At 39.9% G+C, this 19,935-nt stretch overlaps 1 protein-coding gene across 2 annotated transcripts in view; it reads right to left on the bottom strand.

The window, feature by feature from the left end:
* The window catches only part of CHR18 (chromatin remodeling factor18), a 104,167-nt gene that overhangs the window by 61,260 nt on the left and 22,972 nt on the right, over positions 1 to 19,935 (bottom strand). Inside the window, exons 11-15 of one of the 2 annotated variants that reach the window (XM_088941536.1) lie at positions 19,146 to 19,301; positions 7,154 to 7,231; positions 4,549 to 4,617; positions 4,360 to 4,425; positions 4,151 to 4,279 (exon numbers count right to left, since the gene is read on the bottom strand). In XM_088941536.1, the coding sequence (XP_088797662.1) occupies positions 4,151 to 4,279; positions 4,360 to 4,425; positions 4,549 to 4,617; positions 7,154 to 7,231; positions 19,146 to 19,301 (498 nt within the window). The remainder of the gene's footprint in view (positions 1 to 4,150; positions 4,280 to 4,359; positions 4,426 to 4,548; positions 4,618 to 7,153; positions 7,232 to 19,145; positions 19,302 to 19,935) is intronic. The other variant, XM_088941537.1, reaches the window with a different exon arrangement.

Below are 19,935 nucleotides of genomic sequence, written 5' to 3'. Positions count from 1 at the left end.
GAAGCTTCCAACAGGTGTCCTTTGTATGTCGTGGTTTCTTGCAATATTCACACACCTGCTCTCTTTTCTCAGTAGGGCCCTTTGGTTTCATTCCCGCATGTGCAAAATGTTCTATAGGTGGACTCTACAACTGAACCTGCCGCCTACACTCCTCACTACTTATCATAGCATCTACCTGTGAAAGAGAAACCTCATCCCTGGCCAAAATATTCTGTCTAATAATATCAAACTCAGGGTTGAGTCCAGTGAGAAACTCAAGCACCCTATTTCTCTCCACCAACTTTCTATACATTTCAGCATCCTTTTTACACTCCCATACCACTGTCTCCATAACATCAATTTCTTGCCATAGGGATTTTAGTATATAGTAGATTGCTACACTCTTCTCCCCATGTCTTAGGTTTTTCACATCACATTTCAATTTATACGCTCTGGCCACATTCAGTTTCTGTGAATAGGTCTCAGTTACATTGTCCCATATCTCCTTAGCCGAAGACATCCAGAGATAGTGTTGGCTTATATGGGGTTGCATAGAGTTGACTAACCATCCTATAACAGTATATTTCTCTTACATCCATTTTTCAAATTCAAGGTCTGTCTCTTCGGGTTTCACCTTACTGCCTGTGAGATACCCGAGTTTTACTCTACTACAAACATAAATTTTTATAGACTATGCCCAAGCAAGATAGTTTGTCCCATCTAGCTTAATTGTGGTAACACTAGTCAAAACAGAATCTATTGAGCTAGGTCCAAAAACCGGCACCTGCTTGAACTCACTTCCGTATGTCTCCATTAATCAAAAGAAAATCAAAGAACAGAAATTTTGACTATGTAAACTTACTTGAAGTCAAACCAGAACTCGGGTGCTTGAAAAACTAGGGTTTTGCTCCGTCCAGCAGATGGGAGGAAGAGAGAAGATGTTGCCGCACCTACCACTCTTCCAAACCTGAACCGCCCTCCTTTAGCAATCACAAGACAGCTTCCAATCACAGAGAGCCACACCCGAGCTTCACCTTTCCTGGTACCCTCGAAAATCTCTAGTCGGCTAGAGTTTCGGGCAGCAGCAGAACAACATCACTTCTTGGCAAAATCTAGCAAGAACTAAACTCTCCAAACCCTTCTACCAACTAGGCAAGTGATTCTCTATACTATAGAGAAAAAGAAGGAAGAGGAACTAAACCCACTCTGATACCAAGATGTAAATCAGTCCTTTAATATCAAGATTAAACTTAGTGATTAGCAGAATAAAACAGGTCTGAATAACTGTACAAGAGAAGAAGATGGCGAAGAGAAGAGGTAAGAGAAGGAGTCGAATAATTCTCCATTCTCCTCTAACCCTATTTTATTAAGATCTAGAAATTTGATGATGACAAGAATGCCCTTAAGTGGGCGGCCAGCTTGGCAGTTACATAAAAAAAATAAAACAAGAATAAATAGCAGGCCCATTAAGTGTGGCCCATCAACATAAAATAAAAGATATTACAAGAGAGGCTATTAGGGCCCATTCGGCCCAGTCTCTTTACACATAGTATGTCCCTCAGATCCATAATGACTGCACTCATGCAACACTCCATGTCCACTACCACCATTCCTATTACTACCTCCGTCTCTCTGACCTCCACGACCACCTATGGAACTATGTCCACCAAAAGTCATAGTCAAAAGCTGGTCTCTCTCTAAAGCAAGAGTGTTCTCATCTAGTGAATTGGAAACTCTCGTAACTTGTAAGAACACTTTTTTTTATCGATAACAGAAATCTTTATTAATGAATAATACTTGTGAAAATTAATTACAGAAAATGGAGAGGTAAACTATCTTAACTCCCCAACATCAAAATGACAACAAAATACTAAAAATGTGCCCAAAACAAAAAATCCTTAGCCACCCCTTGCTTAGCTAACCCATCAGCCATGAGTTAGCACTTCTCTTCACCCATCTGTATTGCACCTCTAAGTCCTTACACAACCAATTAAATTTTTTTCTTCTCATTCCTGTAGCTCCACAAGCCACGGATATCTACTTTCAGCCACCTAATCACCACCTTCAAGTCCCCCTCAATCACTAAGCATCTGATGCTTAATTCTCTTACTCTTTGGATTCCTTCAAGAACTGCTAGAATTTCGGCCCTAAGAGAGTCACCCTCTCCAATTGGCCCAAAGAACATGGCAGTAATATACCCCTCAAGGGTCCCTGGATTCCTTAAGCTACATCCATCAAAATTCAGTTTTATGAATCCAACAGGGGGGGGGGGACGGAGGTCCAAGTGGGAATACAGTTCCTTTTATACATAGCAGCAGTAGCAACCTCTTTCCACTTTCTCAGCAAGTCTGCCATAGAGAATTCAGAGAATATCTCCATTGATTTCAGCCAATGAGCAACCCTTGAAAGTATCAAATCTGTTAGGCTTTCTGTGGTTGTTTCTTTATCTGAAAAAATTCGTGAATTTCTTTCTTCCCATATTGACCAGCACACTGCAGCCCTAATGCTTCTCCACATAATCTTCCCCCTTTTCTTAGGCCAACGAAAGAAAGGAGAGAATAAGCATTGCACACTCACGGGGGGATTCCAAGTATACCCAGGGAAAACACCCACTCCCAAACAGTCTTAGTAATTGGACAAGTAGCCATAATATTATTACCTGTTTCCCCATCAGCTTTGCAAAGAATACACCTATTGGGAAGTAAACAGCAGTTGGGCCTCTTTTTTTGAAGCAAGTCGTTTGTGTTAACTCTTTCCAGGAAAATTTCCCAACAAAAACTACCAACCCAAGGAGGAATGGGTTTGCTCCAAATCTCTTTAACCGGGAATGACAGCCCAAGCAGAGTAGTAGGTTGGACTAATGTCTCAAAAAACAAAGCACAAGAGATATCACTACTACCCAAAATTTAAGCCCGTACTAGCACATAAACGGCTCTCAACACATAAAAATTTGGCCATGTTCAGGTGTTCTCTTTGTTCTTTGTCTTCAAATCTATGAAGATGGGCTGATACACATTTAAATTCATTTTAGAGGTTCTTCAAGGCCAAAAAATACTCATCAACACTCTTGTCACCCTATCGGAGGAGAATATAGTCCTGATAATAGCTAGTAGATTCTCGTCACATTCTCTTGGACTAAATACAATTGCTTCACATGATCCCAGATCTTATTACTTGTATCTAGGAACATGAAATTGACAGTAATGGAAGTGTTCAAACTATTACAAAGCCAAGTCATAATTTGTGCATTGTCCTGCATCCAATCATTATATCCTTCAGATCCACTTTGTGGTATGGGATCTCTAATGTATTTCAACTTCCCTTTTCCAGTAAAAAAAAGGCTTTCCTTTTCCAGTAAAAAAACGGGTTCCCTTTTCCAGCAAAATATTTCAACAGATTTGGCACAAGGAACATAGCTGATGCCATTCAATTTGACTAAAGTCATCTGTACAGCAATAAATTCTGGGTGAAGAGTCCTGCAAACTCCTTTGCAGATACTCTGGCTAAACAAGGGGTGGGAAGGGAACATTTGTTTTGGGCAGTGCTGTAACTGTTTTTTGGCAATCTTGGGGAGGGTTAAGAGCTTTATCTCTCCCCTTGTTTCCTTTGTAACCTATATTTCTATCTTTAATAAAAAATTCTGTTATTGATCAAAAAAATAAATAAAGGAAAGAAGGAAATAAGGAAAAAAGGACCCTATATCCTTTTTTCCCCTTTCTATTGATATAAAGTTATAGCTTTCTTAAGTTGCTAAATAGTTTGACACACATTTGCTCTATTAGGTACCAATTATGACATAATATTGTGTTTGAAATATTGAAATTAATATATTTAAAACACTATTGTCTTTCAAACATTTGTCATTTTCTCATATGAAACACAGAGTTATTTAGAAAAAAAAAAATAGTATTGCTTTTTTCAACTTATATCCATGTCAATCAGTATATAAAACAAGCAAATCTACAAAAAATGTAGTTTTTCTCTTTGTCAAATTCTGTTGCTTAGGTACCTAGGAAGTCTACTATCCCTGGAATCACCTATACAACTTAACAATGTATGCTCCAGAAGAACTGGAGTAACAGAATTCTCGTATTCCTCTTTTATGGACGGCTCAGCCAGACAGAAAATTGGGCATCAAGCACGTTACAAGTCTACTTGCAGCATATATTACCTGTTGTCTACGCTTTACAGGAAGTTCAGAAAGAACATCTTTCTTAAGCCTACGAATCATCACAGTTGCCTTCATCAAATTGTGCAACTCTTCATGGTTACTTGCACCTTGGTAGATTCCAAATATACCCTGCAACAGTTGTAATCTTAAATTTAATTGGGGAGCGTACAATAATAATATTCTAAAGAGGACAACAGGATTAAACTTACACCCCTGCAATATCGATTTCCATACTCATGAACATTTTTATATACTTCTGGATACAAGGCTTCCAACTGAAAATTTTGCATGGTTAAAGAAATATTAGTGAAATACTTGAAGGAAAACAGATATACTTCACTTACATGATAACAAAAAATAAACTAAATGTAAATGCTACAATGAAAGTGGAAAGGTACCTGTTTGAATAGTTCAATTGGTCGTGACAAAGCAGGAGTCCCACTGAGCAAAATTGCAAATTTGGCTTTCTATACAAAGATAGTGAGGTAATTAGTAATTTTATGAGAGAGAGACCATGAGTGGGTGTGTGATCGATACAAAGGGAGCTTGGAAAGAGCGGATATCCATTTATATTTGTCACATCATACAAGTTTTATATTAAAACAGCATACTCAGAAGGAACTAATTGAAAAGGGTGGTAGACCACAAAATGCATAGGTCTGCATTATGTATTGCACCTAAAAAGGGGTTTTACCCATGGTCACAGCTATCTAGGCTCTTGGGAGGGGTAGGTTAATAGACCATAACAATTTCACTGTTTTATGGATGACTTCGATGAGACTACTTTCAAATTGATAATAGGCAAGTCCACAAGAACTCCATCCTTTACTCAATACCAATTCATGAAGCCTGTGACCCAATCTACTAATAGCTAAATTTCAACAGCACCATTTGTCCTAAGCAAACTGTAAGCTCCATGTCAGTGTGAGGAAATTAGAGTGCCTTCTGGAGATGCTTATTTATTGATGAGGGCGGATTTCGCCCTCCAGTGAAATTGTGACACCTGGCACCTCATGCCAACCAAGTGCAGCCTCTTGACAATTGGGCAGCCCGGTAGAGCTTGCCACAAGCACTTTGCCACTTACAGACAGCTCGGCAGAGCTTGCCACAGGCAGCTTGCCACTTACAGACAGCTCGGCGTAGCTCGCTACAGACAGCTCAACAGAGCTTGCCAAAGCTCGCCACAGGCAGCTCGGCATAGCTCACCACAGGCAGCTCGGCAGAGCTCGCCGCAAGCAGCTCGGTATAGCTCTCCCCCAGGCAGCTCGCCACTTGCAAGGTAGCTCGCAGAAGAGCAGTTCGGCATATCACAGGAAGATCTCTTGCCTGACAACCATACCTGACAGATCCGAAGACCTGCACCCATGTCTCTCGCCAGGCGGCGCCGTGCCTGCCAGCCCTGAGAGTTGTCCCTTGCCTGGCAAAGCCGTACTCTGCAATAGCTGCCTGCACCCGCCACCTCAGCTCTGGTAGTAACGGCTGCAGCAGAGAGACAGAGGCAATTATGCCTGACTTGATAGTGGTAGTTACTCCTGATTTGACAGGACACCGCTATATAAGGACTCCAACCCCCAAAGACAAAAGGAAGAGGAAGAAAAATGGAAGTAATCCCTGCTCCCTAGCTCTCTCAATTCTCTAATATCATCTTCAAGCTCTCTACAATCAGAGTGCTAACTTAAACATCGGAGAGTCCCCACCAGGTAAATACCCTCGGGTCCCCTAATTCAATTCTCGTAGGTCTCTCAGCTCCCACCGCCTACAAAGAGGAGGAAAAGATGAAGTTCTTGCAGGTCCCTCAGCTCCCGCCGCCTACAAAGGAGAGAAGATCACCTCATGCAGAGGGCAGTCGGGTTGCGCTACACCAGGGAGCTCCACCATTCTCTGAGTCACAGGCCGCCTAGGAGCAGGGCAAATGACGAGTCCACCAAGGTAGCTCACCACAGGGAGCTCGGCATAGCTCTCCCCCAGGCAGTTCGCCATCAGGGAGCTCGGCATAGCTCTCCCCGAGGCAGTTCGCCACCAGGGAGCTCGGCATAGCTCTCCCACAGGCAGTTCACCACCAGGGAGCCCCATCATCCTCTGAGTCACAAGTCACCTAGGAGCAGGTCAAATGACGAGGTACTTAGACAAAAAAAAAAATTTGACACATCACAAAAAATTGGTACGTGACCAAAAACAGTTACATCATTTATTATCCGTTGCCCATTTTTATGAGATTATAGGTTAGTCAATGTTCCTAGCTATCCTAGGTATTGGTAGAGATGAACTAGATACAGACCTAACGTTTGGCATTTTTTGTAGAAAGTGGTGGCTCTTAGAATTGAACCCACATCCATTAAACATGTAAAATATTTATTATTAAGTGTGCACACAGCTGCATATACTGTGCTTGTGTGTGTGGATGTTAAAGAAAAGCCCTCAGATAGATAGCCTCTTCTTCAAAGACATGGTGTTCTATTTTTTTCAAGAAACAGTATCCAAGAAGTGGGTACTTTCCACTCTCAAATAAAAGCTTTATTCCTCAGGCATGTATCAAAAAAAGTGAGAGTAGTCAAATCCACTCTCAAGAAAAAAAAAAAAGTGAGACAGTATCCAAGAAGTGGGTACTTTCCACTCTCAAATAGAAGCTTTCTTCCTCAAACATGTGTCAAAAAAAAGTGAGAGTAATCAAATCCACTCTCAGGAAAAAAAAAAGGTGCTAACTCATGGCTATCCATAGAAACAAGTACCCACTCCAAAGGATGTGGGGCCAATAATTTTTTGTAATTCAGTTCCCTAATTCAAACAAAAGAATCATTATAAAGAATTTTAAATTATAGATTAAACCTGATATAATTACTTAAATGAAATAAGAAATCCAAATTAGATATAATAACTGAATAAATAGTAAGACTCAAACATAACGATATTATTACCAAAAAAACAATAAAAATTGATACATAGATGTAGTTGCCCCACACTAAACATGGGGTCACTCTCTAATTAATCAAGAAAAGGAAGAACCTGTATAACTGGAACAGAAGCACTAGTCCTTTTTGCTTGAGCATTCTTGAGGAAGTGCGACTCATCTGCAATTACAACCTGATAAAGATATCACTATTGTTACAAGCACAAGAAGCAACATGAACCACAAATATATATATAATATATATATATATAATAGAAAGAGGAAAGAGGGGAGATGACGGGTTCTCACCACAAAGCTCACATTTGCCTTCTCCTCCTCTCCTTTCTCACACATGTGCATATTTATTTTTTAAATAAAGTTATCAAAAATATAACTAGTCATCAAAATTAACACTTTCATGGGCCTCAACTCTAGTTTGTAACATCTCCAAACTACTCAACATACCCAAGAATTTCTATATCATCATGTAAAAGTTTTTAAGTTCCCCTTGCATTCAGGACTGCAAGATCCTTGAACATGTAGAACAGATTAACAAGTTCATCAGCTATACTTGAACACAATGATCTCCCCTTCCCACAGTAGGCAGAATCTCACCGTCGCCTCTGTAAGATTAAAACAAATTTCGAGTCCCCAATGTGATGCTGGGAGTATTTTAAGGGCTAGGGTACTTTAAAGCTCACAATGTGTATATCACATGGTAAGGGAGTTTCCAAAGGAAAGAAGGATCTTGGTGGCTTTCTGGACAGAGGCTTCCTGTGGCTTCTTAGCAATGAATGCCTGCATTGGATAGTTCAGATGGACTCCAACATAACAAGAGAGAAGGGAAGGGTTAAATGGAAGGATAGTAGAATTTTTATGTGAAGATTACATTCATTGGATGGTTAGACAACACTCCTTTTCCAAGACAACGCCCATTATCTGCAACTAAATGGCGACCCATCATAATCTCAAAACAACCATTTTTAGGCTCGCACACCCAGATTGATGTGTGTGGACAGAGAACCATTGACCACTTGAATCCTGCATGAAGGCAAGAGACGACATTGGGTAGTAATTTCCTTGCAGAGGGATTTTATCGTAAGTCTCTCTCCAACTCATAAAACTATTGACATTTTCCGCCCTAGTAGTTTTGGACTGGAAGCCACCTCAGCCTAAAGGATTAAAGTTTAACTTTGATGGAAGCTCTCTAGGAAATTCAGGACTTTCAAGAATTGGAGGTATGTTCAGGAATGATACACGAAAAGTGGTAACTTTGTTCTCAGGGCCGACTGGAGTAGGGGATTCTATAAAAGCAGAAAAAACAGCCTTACAAGAAGGTCTGAAATTAGCAAAGTAGCGAGGGTTTAAAAATCAGGAAATAGAAGGTGACTCCAAAATACTAATTTCTTGGATGGATGACAGCAGCCTGGGTGTGTGGAAGTTCAAACATCTAATTAAATAAATCAAGAGCTTAGCAAAGGACCTTGAGGCAAGCTTTAACTGGGTTAAGACTTGAGAGAACAGCAAATGGATTGGCAGATACTTTGGCCAAACAACGGATGTATAGGGATCAATTTTTTTGGGCAGATTTGGATTAATTGTATCTAAGAATAATTGGTGCTTTCTTGTTTCTAAATTTGTTCTTAAATCTGTGCTGTAATTTCTTAATCATATCTAATGAAGTTTATTCTGTTTACTGATTAAAAAAAAAAAATCATCCTTAACCAACATCTAAGGTTCTCATCTTCAAGGGTCAATGTCATCCAATAAAGCCCACTAACATCATCTGGTTGCAATGACAATGTCCACAGTCAATAATGGTAAATGGATGGAGCTGTTTATCCATCCATTTAATATTTATAGTGAACCAATACAATAAAAAAATGCCCCATCAATAAATAGACATACAAGTTAATAACTCAACAGAAAGAAATTTTAGTAGTTTTTTTTTGATAAATGAGAGTGATTTTATTAATTCAAATAAAGAAAGTACAGTCAGGCTAGGAGGAGGCACGAGGTGTTACCTCCCCCAAGGACTGAACCAAAAGCACTAAGCATACACAAGCCTGAAACACAATTACAATGTAGCCCAAAACAGATCTCCCCTTGATACACCTTGCTTGGCCAGAGAATCAGCCATTGCATTTTGCTGATCTGCTAACCCAGTGAACCCCGACTGTTATATTTCTTGTCAGCCATTTAACTTTCTTTAACAGATCCCTGTAGCCCCAACAAGCTGTTTCTGGACTTGTCTGCCAGCCTACTACTACTTTGGAATCCCCTTCAACTATTAAACTGTCCACTTGAAGTTGATTGGCCAGCTGTATACCTTGTACCGCTGCTAGTATCTCGGCCCCTACAGAATCACCAACACCAGCCGGTCCTGAAAATAAAGATGTCATGTTGCTGTCTTTATCTTTCAGAATCCCTCCTATTCCAGATGGCCCTGGGTTACCTTGGCAGCTACCATCAAAATTCAATTTTACCATTCCTTCTGGTGGGGGTTTCCATTCTACCTGTGGTTTGTTCTTTGTGGAGACTGTAGAAGCCACTGCTGTCCAATTTCTCCTTAAGTCATCAAAGGAGTAATCTGCAAATGAGTGTGAAGATTTCAACCGCAAGGATGTCCTTGTCACCATGTACTCCTTGACTTCAGCAAGGCTTCTTTCCTGTTCTTGAAATATTCTAGCATTTCTCTCCTCCCATTCCACAAGGTAACGGCTTTGATACATTTCCACATTAGCTTCCCTCTTTTTGTCATTCTCCCAAAGGTAGACGGAGTAAACAGCAGCTTTACTTAGAGACCAAACCCTTTTATCCGGGTTAGGTGGTCCAAACACAGAGCCTAGAAGCAACAAGAGCTCTGAAACACAAGAAGATTGATCATCCCTTAACCCTCTTTGGAACCCAAAATTCTAGTTTAAAGCCAAAGGGAGAACCAGAGGGGAAAGGAACCTCAAAATAGGTTTCTTTTTAAAGAGGGAGATGGAATAGAGAGAAGGGAAACGGTCTTTTAGGGGTTGAGTGCTCACCCAAATATCTTCCCAAAGAAGAACAGAGTTTCCAAAACAAACTCATACCTTACAAACCTGAGAAATTTGGGGAGAATGCCAGAAATTTTCTTCTAGGTTGTTGTGAGCAAAGCCCTTCAGAATAGCCCCGCATCCCAACCTGATCCCAAACAGCCATTGATACTCTTCACTACTTCATGCCACAAGCTCTCTCTCCAATGGCCTCCTCCAAAGCCACTTACATAAAAGAGCTCCGTTCTTACTCACAACATTCCCTAATCCTAGGCCTCCTTTTTTGCTTTGACTCACCACCTCCCACCTAATCAAGTGGTCTTTTTTCTCTTTCCTAGGTTCCCATAAGAAGTCCCTCATCAATTTTTCCAGCCTCTTTGCCTCCCTTTTAGGAATTCTAAAGCTTGACACAAAGTATATTGGCAAGTTGGCTAGAGTTGCCTTAATCAAAGTAACTCTACCCCCCAAGGAAATATAGTCTCTCTTCCAAGCTGCCAATCTTTTTTCAAATTTTTCCACCACCGGGTTCTAGAACCTACTTTCCTTTGGATTTGCACATAAAAGAAGTCCTAAGTGGGATAAAGGCCACTATGACCAAGTGCATTCTAAACAGGATGCTATAGACTCCATCTCCTCTCTGTTAAGATTTATTTATTCCCACAACACAACTCTTCTCAAACTTTATCTTCAAACTTGAGGCCCTCTCAAAGTGAATTATTAAATCCTTCAGATTTCTTACCTCCACCAAATCACAACCTTCACAAAAGATTATTATATCATCTGCAAATTGAAGATGGACAATTGAAACTCTGTCTCTACCCATTTTCCACCCTCTTAAAGACCTGGCCCTATCCGTTTCTGAGAGGAATCAACTGAAAGCATCGGCAACTAGAGTGAATAGGAAATATGACATGGGATCGCCTTGTCTCAGGCCCCTACTAGCTGGGAAAAAACCATTAACTACCACATTGACCAAGATGGAGTAATGGCAGGAGGATAGGCTACCATTTATCCATTTGCACCATCTATCCCCAAACTCACACTTCCTTAGCACGAGTAACAAGAAACCCCAATCTACTTGATCATAGGCCTTTCCAAGATCTAGTTTACAAACAAAACCCTGATGACCCGATCTACTATTCGTCTCCCTTGAACAAAAGCTCCTTGGGCTTGGCTGATAATACATAGAAGCACCTTTTTAATCCTCAAAGATAAGACCTTAGCCACAATCTTATACACACTAGAGTCACCAAACTAATAGGTCAAGTCCTGTGGATGCTTGGCCTCTTTCTTCTTGGGAATCAAGGCTAAAAAAGTAGCATTAATTCCACGACTAATCACTGAATTATCCTCAAATTCTTTGAAGGCCTTAACCAAATCTTCTTTGACTATGTACCAACAATCTTGAAAGAAAGCCATAGCAAATCCAACCGGCCCTAGTGCTTTAGATTTGTTCATGGAGAAAAAAGCTAGTCTAATTTCCATTGGCTAGTTCATGGAAAAACTTAGTGTCCGCATCTCCTTCCTTGAGCCACTTACGTCTAGATTTCTGCCTCCAAGAAATTTTTTCTCTCAAGAGGACTCCATCTAAATCTCTTTTCAGTTTCCATGTCCGATCTCTTTTTTTTTTTTTGAGAACAAGGGTGGTTGATGGAGGTGAGAGAGAAATAAGAAAAGGTGAGCATCTCTATTGAGGTCATTGACTGAGACTCCTCTAAAGAGATCAGAATTCACCTTCCAGAGGTTGCACAGATAAGAGATTTCTGAAACTAACTCCTCTAGGGGGCCTTGATTTGTTGTCAAAGAGCTTTTTGTTTCTTTCATCCCATACACCCCACAGCACTGTGTGTAACACTGATTGCCAGTAAATTTTACCCCTCTTACTTAAGCTTGTTCCTTGCCACTGATGAGGAAGTCCTTGACATGCTTTGGTATAACCCAACTGTAACCTGCCATTTTCAGAAAATGGAACCAAATTTTTTGGGTGAATTTGAAGGAAAATGTGATCTGTTGATTCTCCTACACTGAAGCATAAAGAACAAACATGAAGAGAGATAAACAGTCTACCCAAAAACTTTTGTTGCAAGAGGTCACAAGTGTTAACTTTCTGGAGGCAAGCTTCCCAGACAAAGATACAAACCCTTGAGGGAATGTGGCTACACCAGATCTTCTTAAAAGGAAAGAGGGGATGATGATCATCAGTAACCAAAGCCTTGAACATAGACTTAGAAGAGAATTCGACAGTGGGGTGCAGGGTCCAAATTCGGGTGTCAGACTTGGAGGGGGAGATGTAAGCTTCTTTAAGGGTCTGAATTAAGGCTATTAATTCAGCAATTTCTAAATCCCTTAGGGGTCTTCTAGGTCAAAGGTTTAGGGTGTTCTCAACAGTTTGGTTTGGAAGGCAGGTAAAAATAGTGGCTTCTTGGTCAAGGGTAAGGGTAAAAAGTCTAGGAAATGAGGCAGCAAGGATAGATTCCCCCCACCAAAGGTCTTTCTAGAATTTTATTTTTGAGTCATTTCCCACTTTATATCTTATTAAAGGAAAGAAGGAAGAATAGATGGAAATGATACATTTCCATGGATCTGTGGATTTTATCTTGTTCAATTGGAGATTGCTATCCCACCTGTTCACATTTGATCCATATTTGCTTGAGATGATAGCAGTCCAAAGAGCATTCGGTTCTTTAGGGAACCTCCACAGTCATTTACCTAAGAGAGAAGATGTTTTCTCTTTTAGGTGCCCAATTCCCAAGCCACCTTCTTCTTTCATCTTGCAAACTTGTTTCCAACTGACTAAGTGACTCCTCTTTTCCCCACCTCCTTCCCAAAGAAAGTTCCTTTGGAGCTTCTCAATTTGATTTCTGATTTTGGTAGGAATCTGGAAAGTTGAAAGGAAGTAGACTGGCATATTTGTTAAGGAGGCCTTCAAGAGAGTAAGTCCCTCCCATTTAGAGAGATAGCACTTCTTCCAAGCTGAAAGTTTCTTCTCACATTTTTCCACTACTGGTCTCCAGAAATTGAGAGATTTTGGATTCCTTCCAAGAGGCATCCCTAGATATGAGATAGGAAGACACTCCTCTTTACACCCCAACAAAGATTTGAAACTCTCAAAGAGTTCCACTTCCACTGAGTTTATAGCAACTATAGAACTTTTGCAGAAGTTAACCCTCAAACCAATGACAATTTCAAAGCATTCAATTAACCTTCTAGTGTTTGTGATGTTGGTTATGGAGGTATCCAAAAACAAGAGTATGTCATCAGCAAACTGTAAATGTGAGATATGAATCTTGTTTCTTCCCACTTTGAAACTTTTCTCCAAGTTAAGGGACATTGCCTTATTGAAAAGGTAGCCAAAGATATCCATTACTAAAGTGAACAAAAAGGAGGAGAGCAGGCAACCATGTCTGAGTCCCCTGCTAGCCTTAAAGTAGCCTTTTGCTTCACCATTTATCAGCATCGAAAACCAAGAGGAGCCAATCCAACCCTTAATCCATCTGATCCATCTGCTACCAAAAACTCTCATCTTCAGGCAATCGAGGATACACTCCCAATCCACTTTGTCATACGCCTTTTCTAGATCTAATTTCACTAGGACCCCCGGATTCCCAATGGACTTTCTGTCTTCCACACACTCATTTGCAATTAGAATGCTGTCCACGATCTGTCTCCCTTTAACAAAGGCAAATTGATTTTGGGAAATAAGTTCTTCAAGGACTTCTTTAAGTCCATTGGCCAAGACTTTAGCCAAAATTTTATAAATGCTCCCTATCAAACTTATTGGCCTAAAATCTTTAACTTCCAAGACTCCCCCTTTCTTTGGGATGAGACAGAGAAAGGTTGAGTTAAGGCCTTTGTTAACAGTGGCCGAAGAGTGGAATTCCCTAAAATCCATAAGATCTGACTTTACTATTTCCCAACACTGTTGGAAGAAAGAAATGGGAAAACAATCCGGTCCTGGAACCCCATCTCCATCCATGCAGAAGATAGAATTAATTTTTAACTTCTTCCTCTTCAAAGTTTCTTTCCAACCAAAACCCTTTTTTCAGCTGATAAAGTTGTGCCCCCCATCTACTCAATGTAAATTGGTTATTACTATCCTTGGAGTGAGGTTATTGAAAAAGGAGAATAAGGCTTCCTTAATTTCCTCGAAATTTTCCTCTTCCCTCTGATTCACTTTTAGTTTGGAGATGAAATTTTTCCTACTTCCCGAGGCATAAGTGTGAAAAAATCAGGAATTATTGTCTCCTTTCAGCCATTTCACTCTAGATCTTTGTCTCCAGTAAATTTCTTCTCTTCTGATCAATTGTTCCCTTCCTTTTTCAAATCTGCTCTTCTACTTCTGTTTAGAGCATCTAGGGTCCCATTTTGTTCCCTGCTATCCAGCTCCTCTAACTCTGTAAGAACTCTTTTCTTCTCTTCTTCAACAGTTTTGAAAACCTCTCCCCCAAGCTTTCAGTTTTCTCTTTAGAGCTCTTAATTTTTGCAGGAGCCTAAAGCCAGCCCAACCCTCTATTTTGCATTCATCCCACCATTCTGCAACCTTTTTATTGAAGTCTTTGTGAGATAACCAGAATTTTTCCAGTCTAAAAGGGGTCTTTCTTCTGATGATTCTTTCAGTGTTTATAATAGGTCAGTGGTCTGAAATACATCTGGGGCAAAGTTCTTGGCAAAGGTTAGGGAATCTTTCCAGCCACTCCTGAGAAAGCAGAAATTTATCCAGCCAGCAACTTATGACATTTTCTTGCATATTTGACCAAGTGAAGAGTCCATTAGTAAGGGAGGGGGGGTGGGGGGTCACACAAGTTATGCCTGGAGATAAATTTTGAGAAGTTCCTCATACTTCTTGTTGGGGCTCTACCATTGGAATGTTCTGAGATGAATCATGTGACATTAAAATCTCCAGCTAAGCACCATGGGATATCCTCCTCCTCATGCAAGGAATCCAGTTCTTCCCAGAATCTCTCTCTCTCTCTCAGAGGGAGAGTTGGGGCCATATACTCCGGCATAATCCAGCTGAAATCTTCTTTTAAAATTGTGAACAAGACTGAGACAGAGAACTCACCTTTGTCGATCTCCAATCCTGAGATTTCATCTTCCTTCCAAGCAAGGATGATTCCCCCACTGGACCCCACTGCTGGAACAGCAGTACATTTTCTTCCCCTTATACCCCAAATTGCTTTCTTAAGTTTCCTGTCAATAACTTCCTTTTTAGATTCCTGAAGAATAATTATATCTGGGTTTTCTCTTTTCAAAGTTTATTTCCAGCTTAATATTTTCATTTAGACACTCTACCAAAATTTCCTTTCCATCTCTTAGCTGCTTACCTGTCCCAGATACTTGCTTTAGCATTACCCTTGGAATACCATCATTTCAGAACAACATCCAAATTAGAAATTTACCAATCAGCATCTTTTTTTAAGGTAACAGATTTGACTGTATCAAGGTATTGCATTTATGTGAACCAACATTTAACCCATAAATATTAGATGGACAAAAATACTAAGAAGAGAGGCATCTTCATTGATTTGCATTTACAAGAAGAAATCAAGATGGAAAAAAAAACACTTGTTTCACCTTTTGGTGGTACACCAAGATAGAAGCCATGTATGATTAACATGAGAATCAAACTGCCAAATACCACATTATCCAGCATTCAACAATGAGAGTATTGATCTTTGCTCACTTGAATCCATTGCATCTATGATAACATCTTGCTTGCACACTGGGCAGAATGTCCCCCACTTTGCCAGCCATGAGTCCACACAGTTTGCATGAAATTCTGCTAGTCCATGTCCGATCTCTTTTTCCTGAGTGTTTATGACTCTTTGGGATTCCTTTGCATCCAATTCCTCTATTTGGGTCATCAAAGAGGATTTCGTTTCTTCTATTCTCTCAAAATGCTCCCTATTCCAATCCTCCCAATCCTTCACATGTGTTCACAATCTTTTTAGTTTTTTTGTGAAATCTTACCCCTTTCCACTTCACCCCCCCCCTCCTTAGTTCTTCTCTCCACCAATCCTCAACCTTCTTCATGAAATCCAAGTGAGTCAACTACATGTTTTCAAACCTAAAGGGTCAGGGTCCTTGCCTAAAAGGTTCATGTCCTAGGCCATTGGGGCAATGGTCAGAAGTATCTCTAGGTAGGGCTCTACTTATCAAATCCGCCAACTTGTTTTCCCAACTTTCATTGAATAGGAACCTGTCTAATTTGGAGAAGGTTGGTATCTCCTAAAAGTTGAACCAAGTATAGAGGGCTTGCAACAATGGGAGTTCCTTCAACTTACAACTATTAACGAAATCATTGAATCTCCGTATGCCGGTTGTAATGACCTGTTGGGGAATATTTGACTCATTCGTAAACTAAATTACATTGAAATCCCCCCCAAACACCATGAACCCTTCCAAGGTCCTCAAATCCCATAAAGTTCTTCCCAAAATTCATTCCTTTCTATGTAATTGCTTGGTACATACACATTAGTTAGTGCCCAAGTAAATCCATCCTTTACCATCCTGAATTTTAACAACACTGAGAAGTTACTGTAGAGAAGATGGGTCAAATGGCCCATTGTCTATCATTTCATGTTATGTTATGTTTCTCTCTGTTGTGGGCCTTATTCTGGGCCCATACTCTATAATGTTCTGTTTTTTGTATTTTCCTGCCCACTCAAGGGCCTCTTTGTAATTTGTCGAAGATTAAGAGTGGTTATGTTCGAACCTCTTACTCTCTAACACTCATTGCCGCCAGCTCTCTCTTCTCTTCCTCTCTTGTTGGTTTATTTTCTAGTTTGCATCTAATCTCAAACAAATCCATACATCAAGTGGGTTGTTTTTCAACTTGGTATCAGAGCAGGGATGGGATTCTTATTTCCCAGAGGAAATATGTCCTTGATTTATTGTCTGAAACTGAAAAATTGGGTGCAAGACCAGCTGCAACTCCTATTGACATGAGTCACAAACTTTCAGCTTTGGATGGAACTTTGTTGGAAGACAAAGGGGTCTTTCAGAGACTTCTTGGGAAGCTTTTGTACCTGTGCATGACTAGGCCAGATATTGCGTATGCTGTCAGTTGCATTAGCCAGTTCATGCATGCTCCTAGAGATACCTATATGGCAGGAGTAGAACAGATTTTGTGCTATCTGAAGGGCTCTCCAGGAAAAGGAATTCTATTTGCCAAACATGGTCATCTGAAACTTGAAGCCTATACTAATGTTGATTGGGCTGGAAATATTGATGATAGAAGATCTACTTCAGGGTATTGTAGTCTAGTGGCTGGTAATGTTGTCTCTTGGAGGAGTAAGAAACAATCAGTTGTGGCCCGATCCTCCGCAAAAGCAGAATATAGAGCCATGGCACATGGAGTCTCGGAATTGTTGTGGCTAAGGTCCTTAATGGAAGAACTTGGGATTAATCATGACAAACCCATGATGTTGTACTGTGATAATCAGGCTACCATCAACATTGCTCACAACCCAGTACAACATGATAGAACCAAACATACTGAGGTTGATAGACACTTTATTCGAGAAAGAGTCTCCTCCGGTGAAGTGTGTCTTCCATTCATTACTTCTAAAGGACGATTAGCAAATTTTCTCACCAAGGGCATTTCCAAGGCAAAGCTTCAACATGACACTGGCAAGCTGGGCATGATTAACATCTATACTCAGCTTGAGAGGGAGTGTAGAGAAGATGGGCCGAATGGTCCATAGACTATCATTTCATGTTATGTTATGTTTCTCTCTGTTGTGGGCCTTATTTTGGGCCCATACTCTGTAGTGTTTTGTTTTTTGTATTTTCTTGCCCACTCAAGGGCCTCTCTATAATTTGTCAAAGATTAACTTATTAATAAAATGTTTAGAGTGTTAGAGAGTGGTTATGTTCGAACCTCTTACTCTCTAACACTCATTGCCGCCAGCTCTCTCTTCTCTTCCTCTCTTGTTGGTTTATTTTCTGGTTTGCATCTAATCTCAAACAGTTCCATACATCAAGTGGGTTGTTTTTCAACTATTACCTATCAGCTCCTCCAATACCTCCACAGCATCCTCTTTCCAAAGAGTGGCAATACCTCCCGAAGCCCCCCAAGAAGGTGTAGAAACCCAACTTATTCCTCTAGATTTCCATATGCTTCTTGCCCACTTTCTATCAATTTCAGCTAACTTGGTCTCTTGTAACATCACAATATCCAGCCTTTCCCTTCTAAGGAGGTCCTTAATTAGCCTTCTTTTCCTAGCACTCCCCAGCCCCCTCACATTCCAATTGATGATTTCTTGGAGACAAAAGATTTGGCATCCCCCTTTTGGTTTGGAAACAACATTAATACATTGAAAAGAAGATATACCATTTCCTTTTGGTTTGAAGACATTTTGGGGGGGAGGGGGTGTTGGGGGATAAGGAAAGGGCACCAAACAATGTGTAAGGTCCTAATAGGGTTAATCGAGTAAATTTTGGGAGGAACTGAAAGGAATTCCTAATTGTTCAAAAGATTATGAAACCATCATTCATCTCTGACCAGATATTTTCCAGGTGAGCATCATTTGATGGAAGTACTAAGGCAAAGATCTTTTGTAGTGCCCTCCCTTTCATGATCTGTCAGGGCATTTAAAGAATAAGAAGCAGGTGAATCTTCCAAGGGAAGACTAGAGACAAAAGACATGTTAGTGCTGATAATAGAGTCAAATCTTGTGGCTTTGAAAATGGTCTTTCCAGAGTTCAAGGACATACCAAGAAACTCTTTTTTAAATGAACTTTGCACTCTCTTGAACCTAATAGACAATGATGCATAGACATGTGAACCTTGTATAATCTCTATGACAGATTCATTCATTTTTATTTTCTAACTGTTATCTGACTGCCACAGTGCCACTTTTCAAAAGCTGGACAAATTTATTAATGGAGATTATCTCAACACTCCTTTATCTTGTAAATTTGTTTTCTCTTTTAATGAATTTCTTTTCACTATCAAGAAAAATTCAGATTCCATAATTGAAAGCAACAATAAAAAAAACAAGAACAAAAGCTGGTAATAATAAATAAGAGTAAAAAGAATAACACATAAACCAAGAGGATAAACCATTCCAAGAGTACTAACCTTGAATTCTGAAGCCATGAGGAGGTGTTGTAACTTAGGTATGACATCATATGATACAATGTTGAATACACCATCAAGGTGTATGGTCCCCTTCGCACTTGATTGTACTATAGTAAACCCTGCCCTATTTGACCCACCCCACTGTGACAATACCACCTGTACATTATTTTCCATACGCAATATCACCATATATATAATAAGTTAATAACAAAACAGACTTCAACTCTTTTAACATTAGCTTGTCATATTTTTTTTATTTTTAACAGTTATAACCGTATTGACTAAAAAAAGTACAAAAAAAGGGATTCATTCTTTTAGTAATCCTATACTAGCATAGGATTACTAAAAACAGTGCAAAAAAAAGAAGAAAACAAGGGCTTCATTCTTCTTCTTTCTGATCCTGCACCTTTTCTGTCTCATTTTTAGTAAGGTAACGTGTTTTTTCCCTTTCAAGAAAAGATCATGGTTATACGTTATATTTAGAAAATCAGTAAGTGCATAGGAGAAGGTACAATGCTGAACAGGATGTGAACAATCAGCTCTCTCAAGTAAAAAAATGTGGGAAAGGAGTTGCAGCTATACAAAAAGTTTGACCTCATTTCCATATTTGCAAAGCCCATCTGCTATGGTATTTATTTCCCCAAATTGATTAAGAATTCAGTCCTGATAAGGTTTCCCAAATCTCATAAACGGAATCCACTGGCTAATGGCCTGTTCTTTGACATCATAAGATGGAAATTGCAAAACCACAACCAATAGCAAATGAGACGTGCAACAACCTAACAACAAT

Source organism: Nelumbo lutea, chromosome 4, assembly GCF_056320005.1.
Source record: "Nelumbo lutea isolate HS-2025 chromosome 4, American lotus-T2T, whole genome shotgun sequence".
Classification (NCBI taxonomy): Eukaryota; Viridiplantae; Streptophyta; class Magnoliopsida; order Proteales; family Nelumbonaceae; genus Nelumbo; species Nelumbo lutea.
Note: the sequence above shows the minus strand (reverse complement) of the source record. Positions and strands in the feature narration are given on the sequence as shown.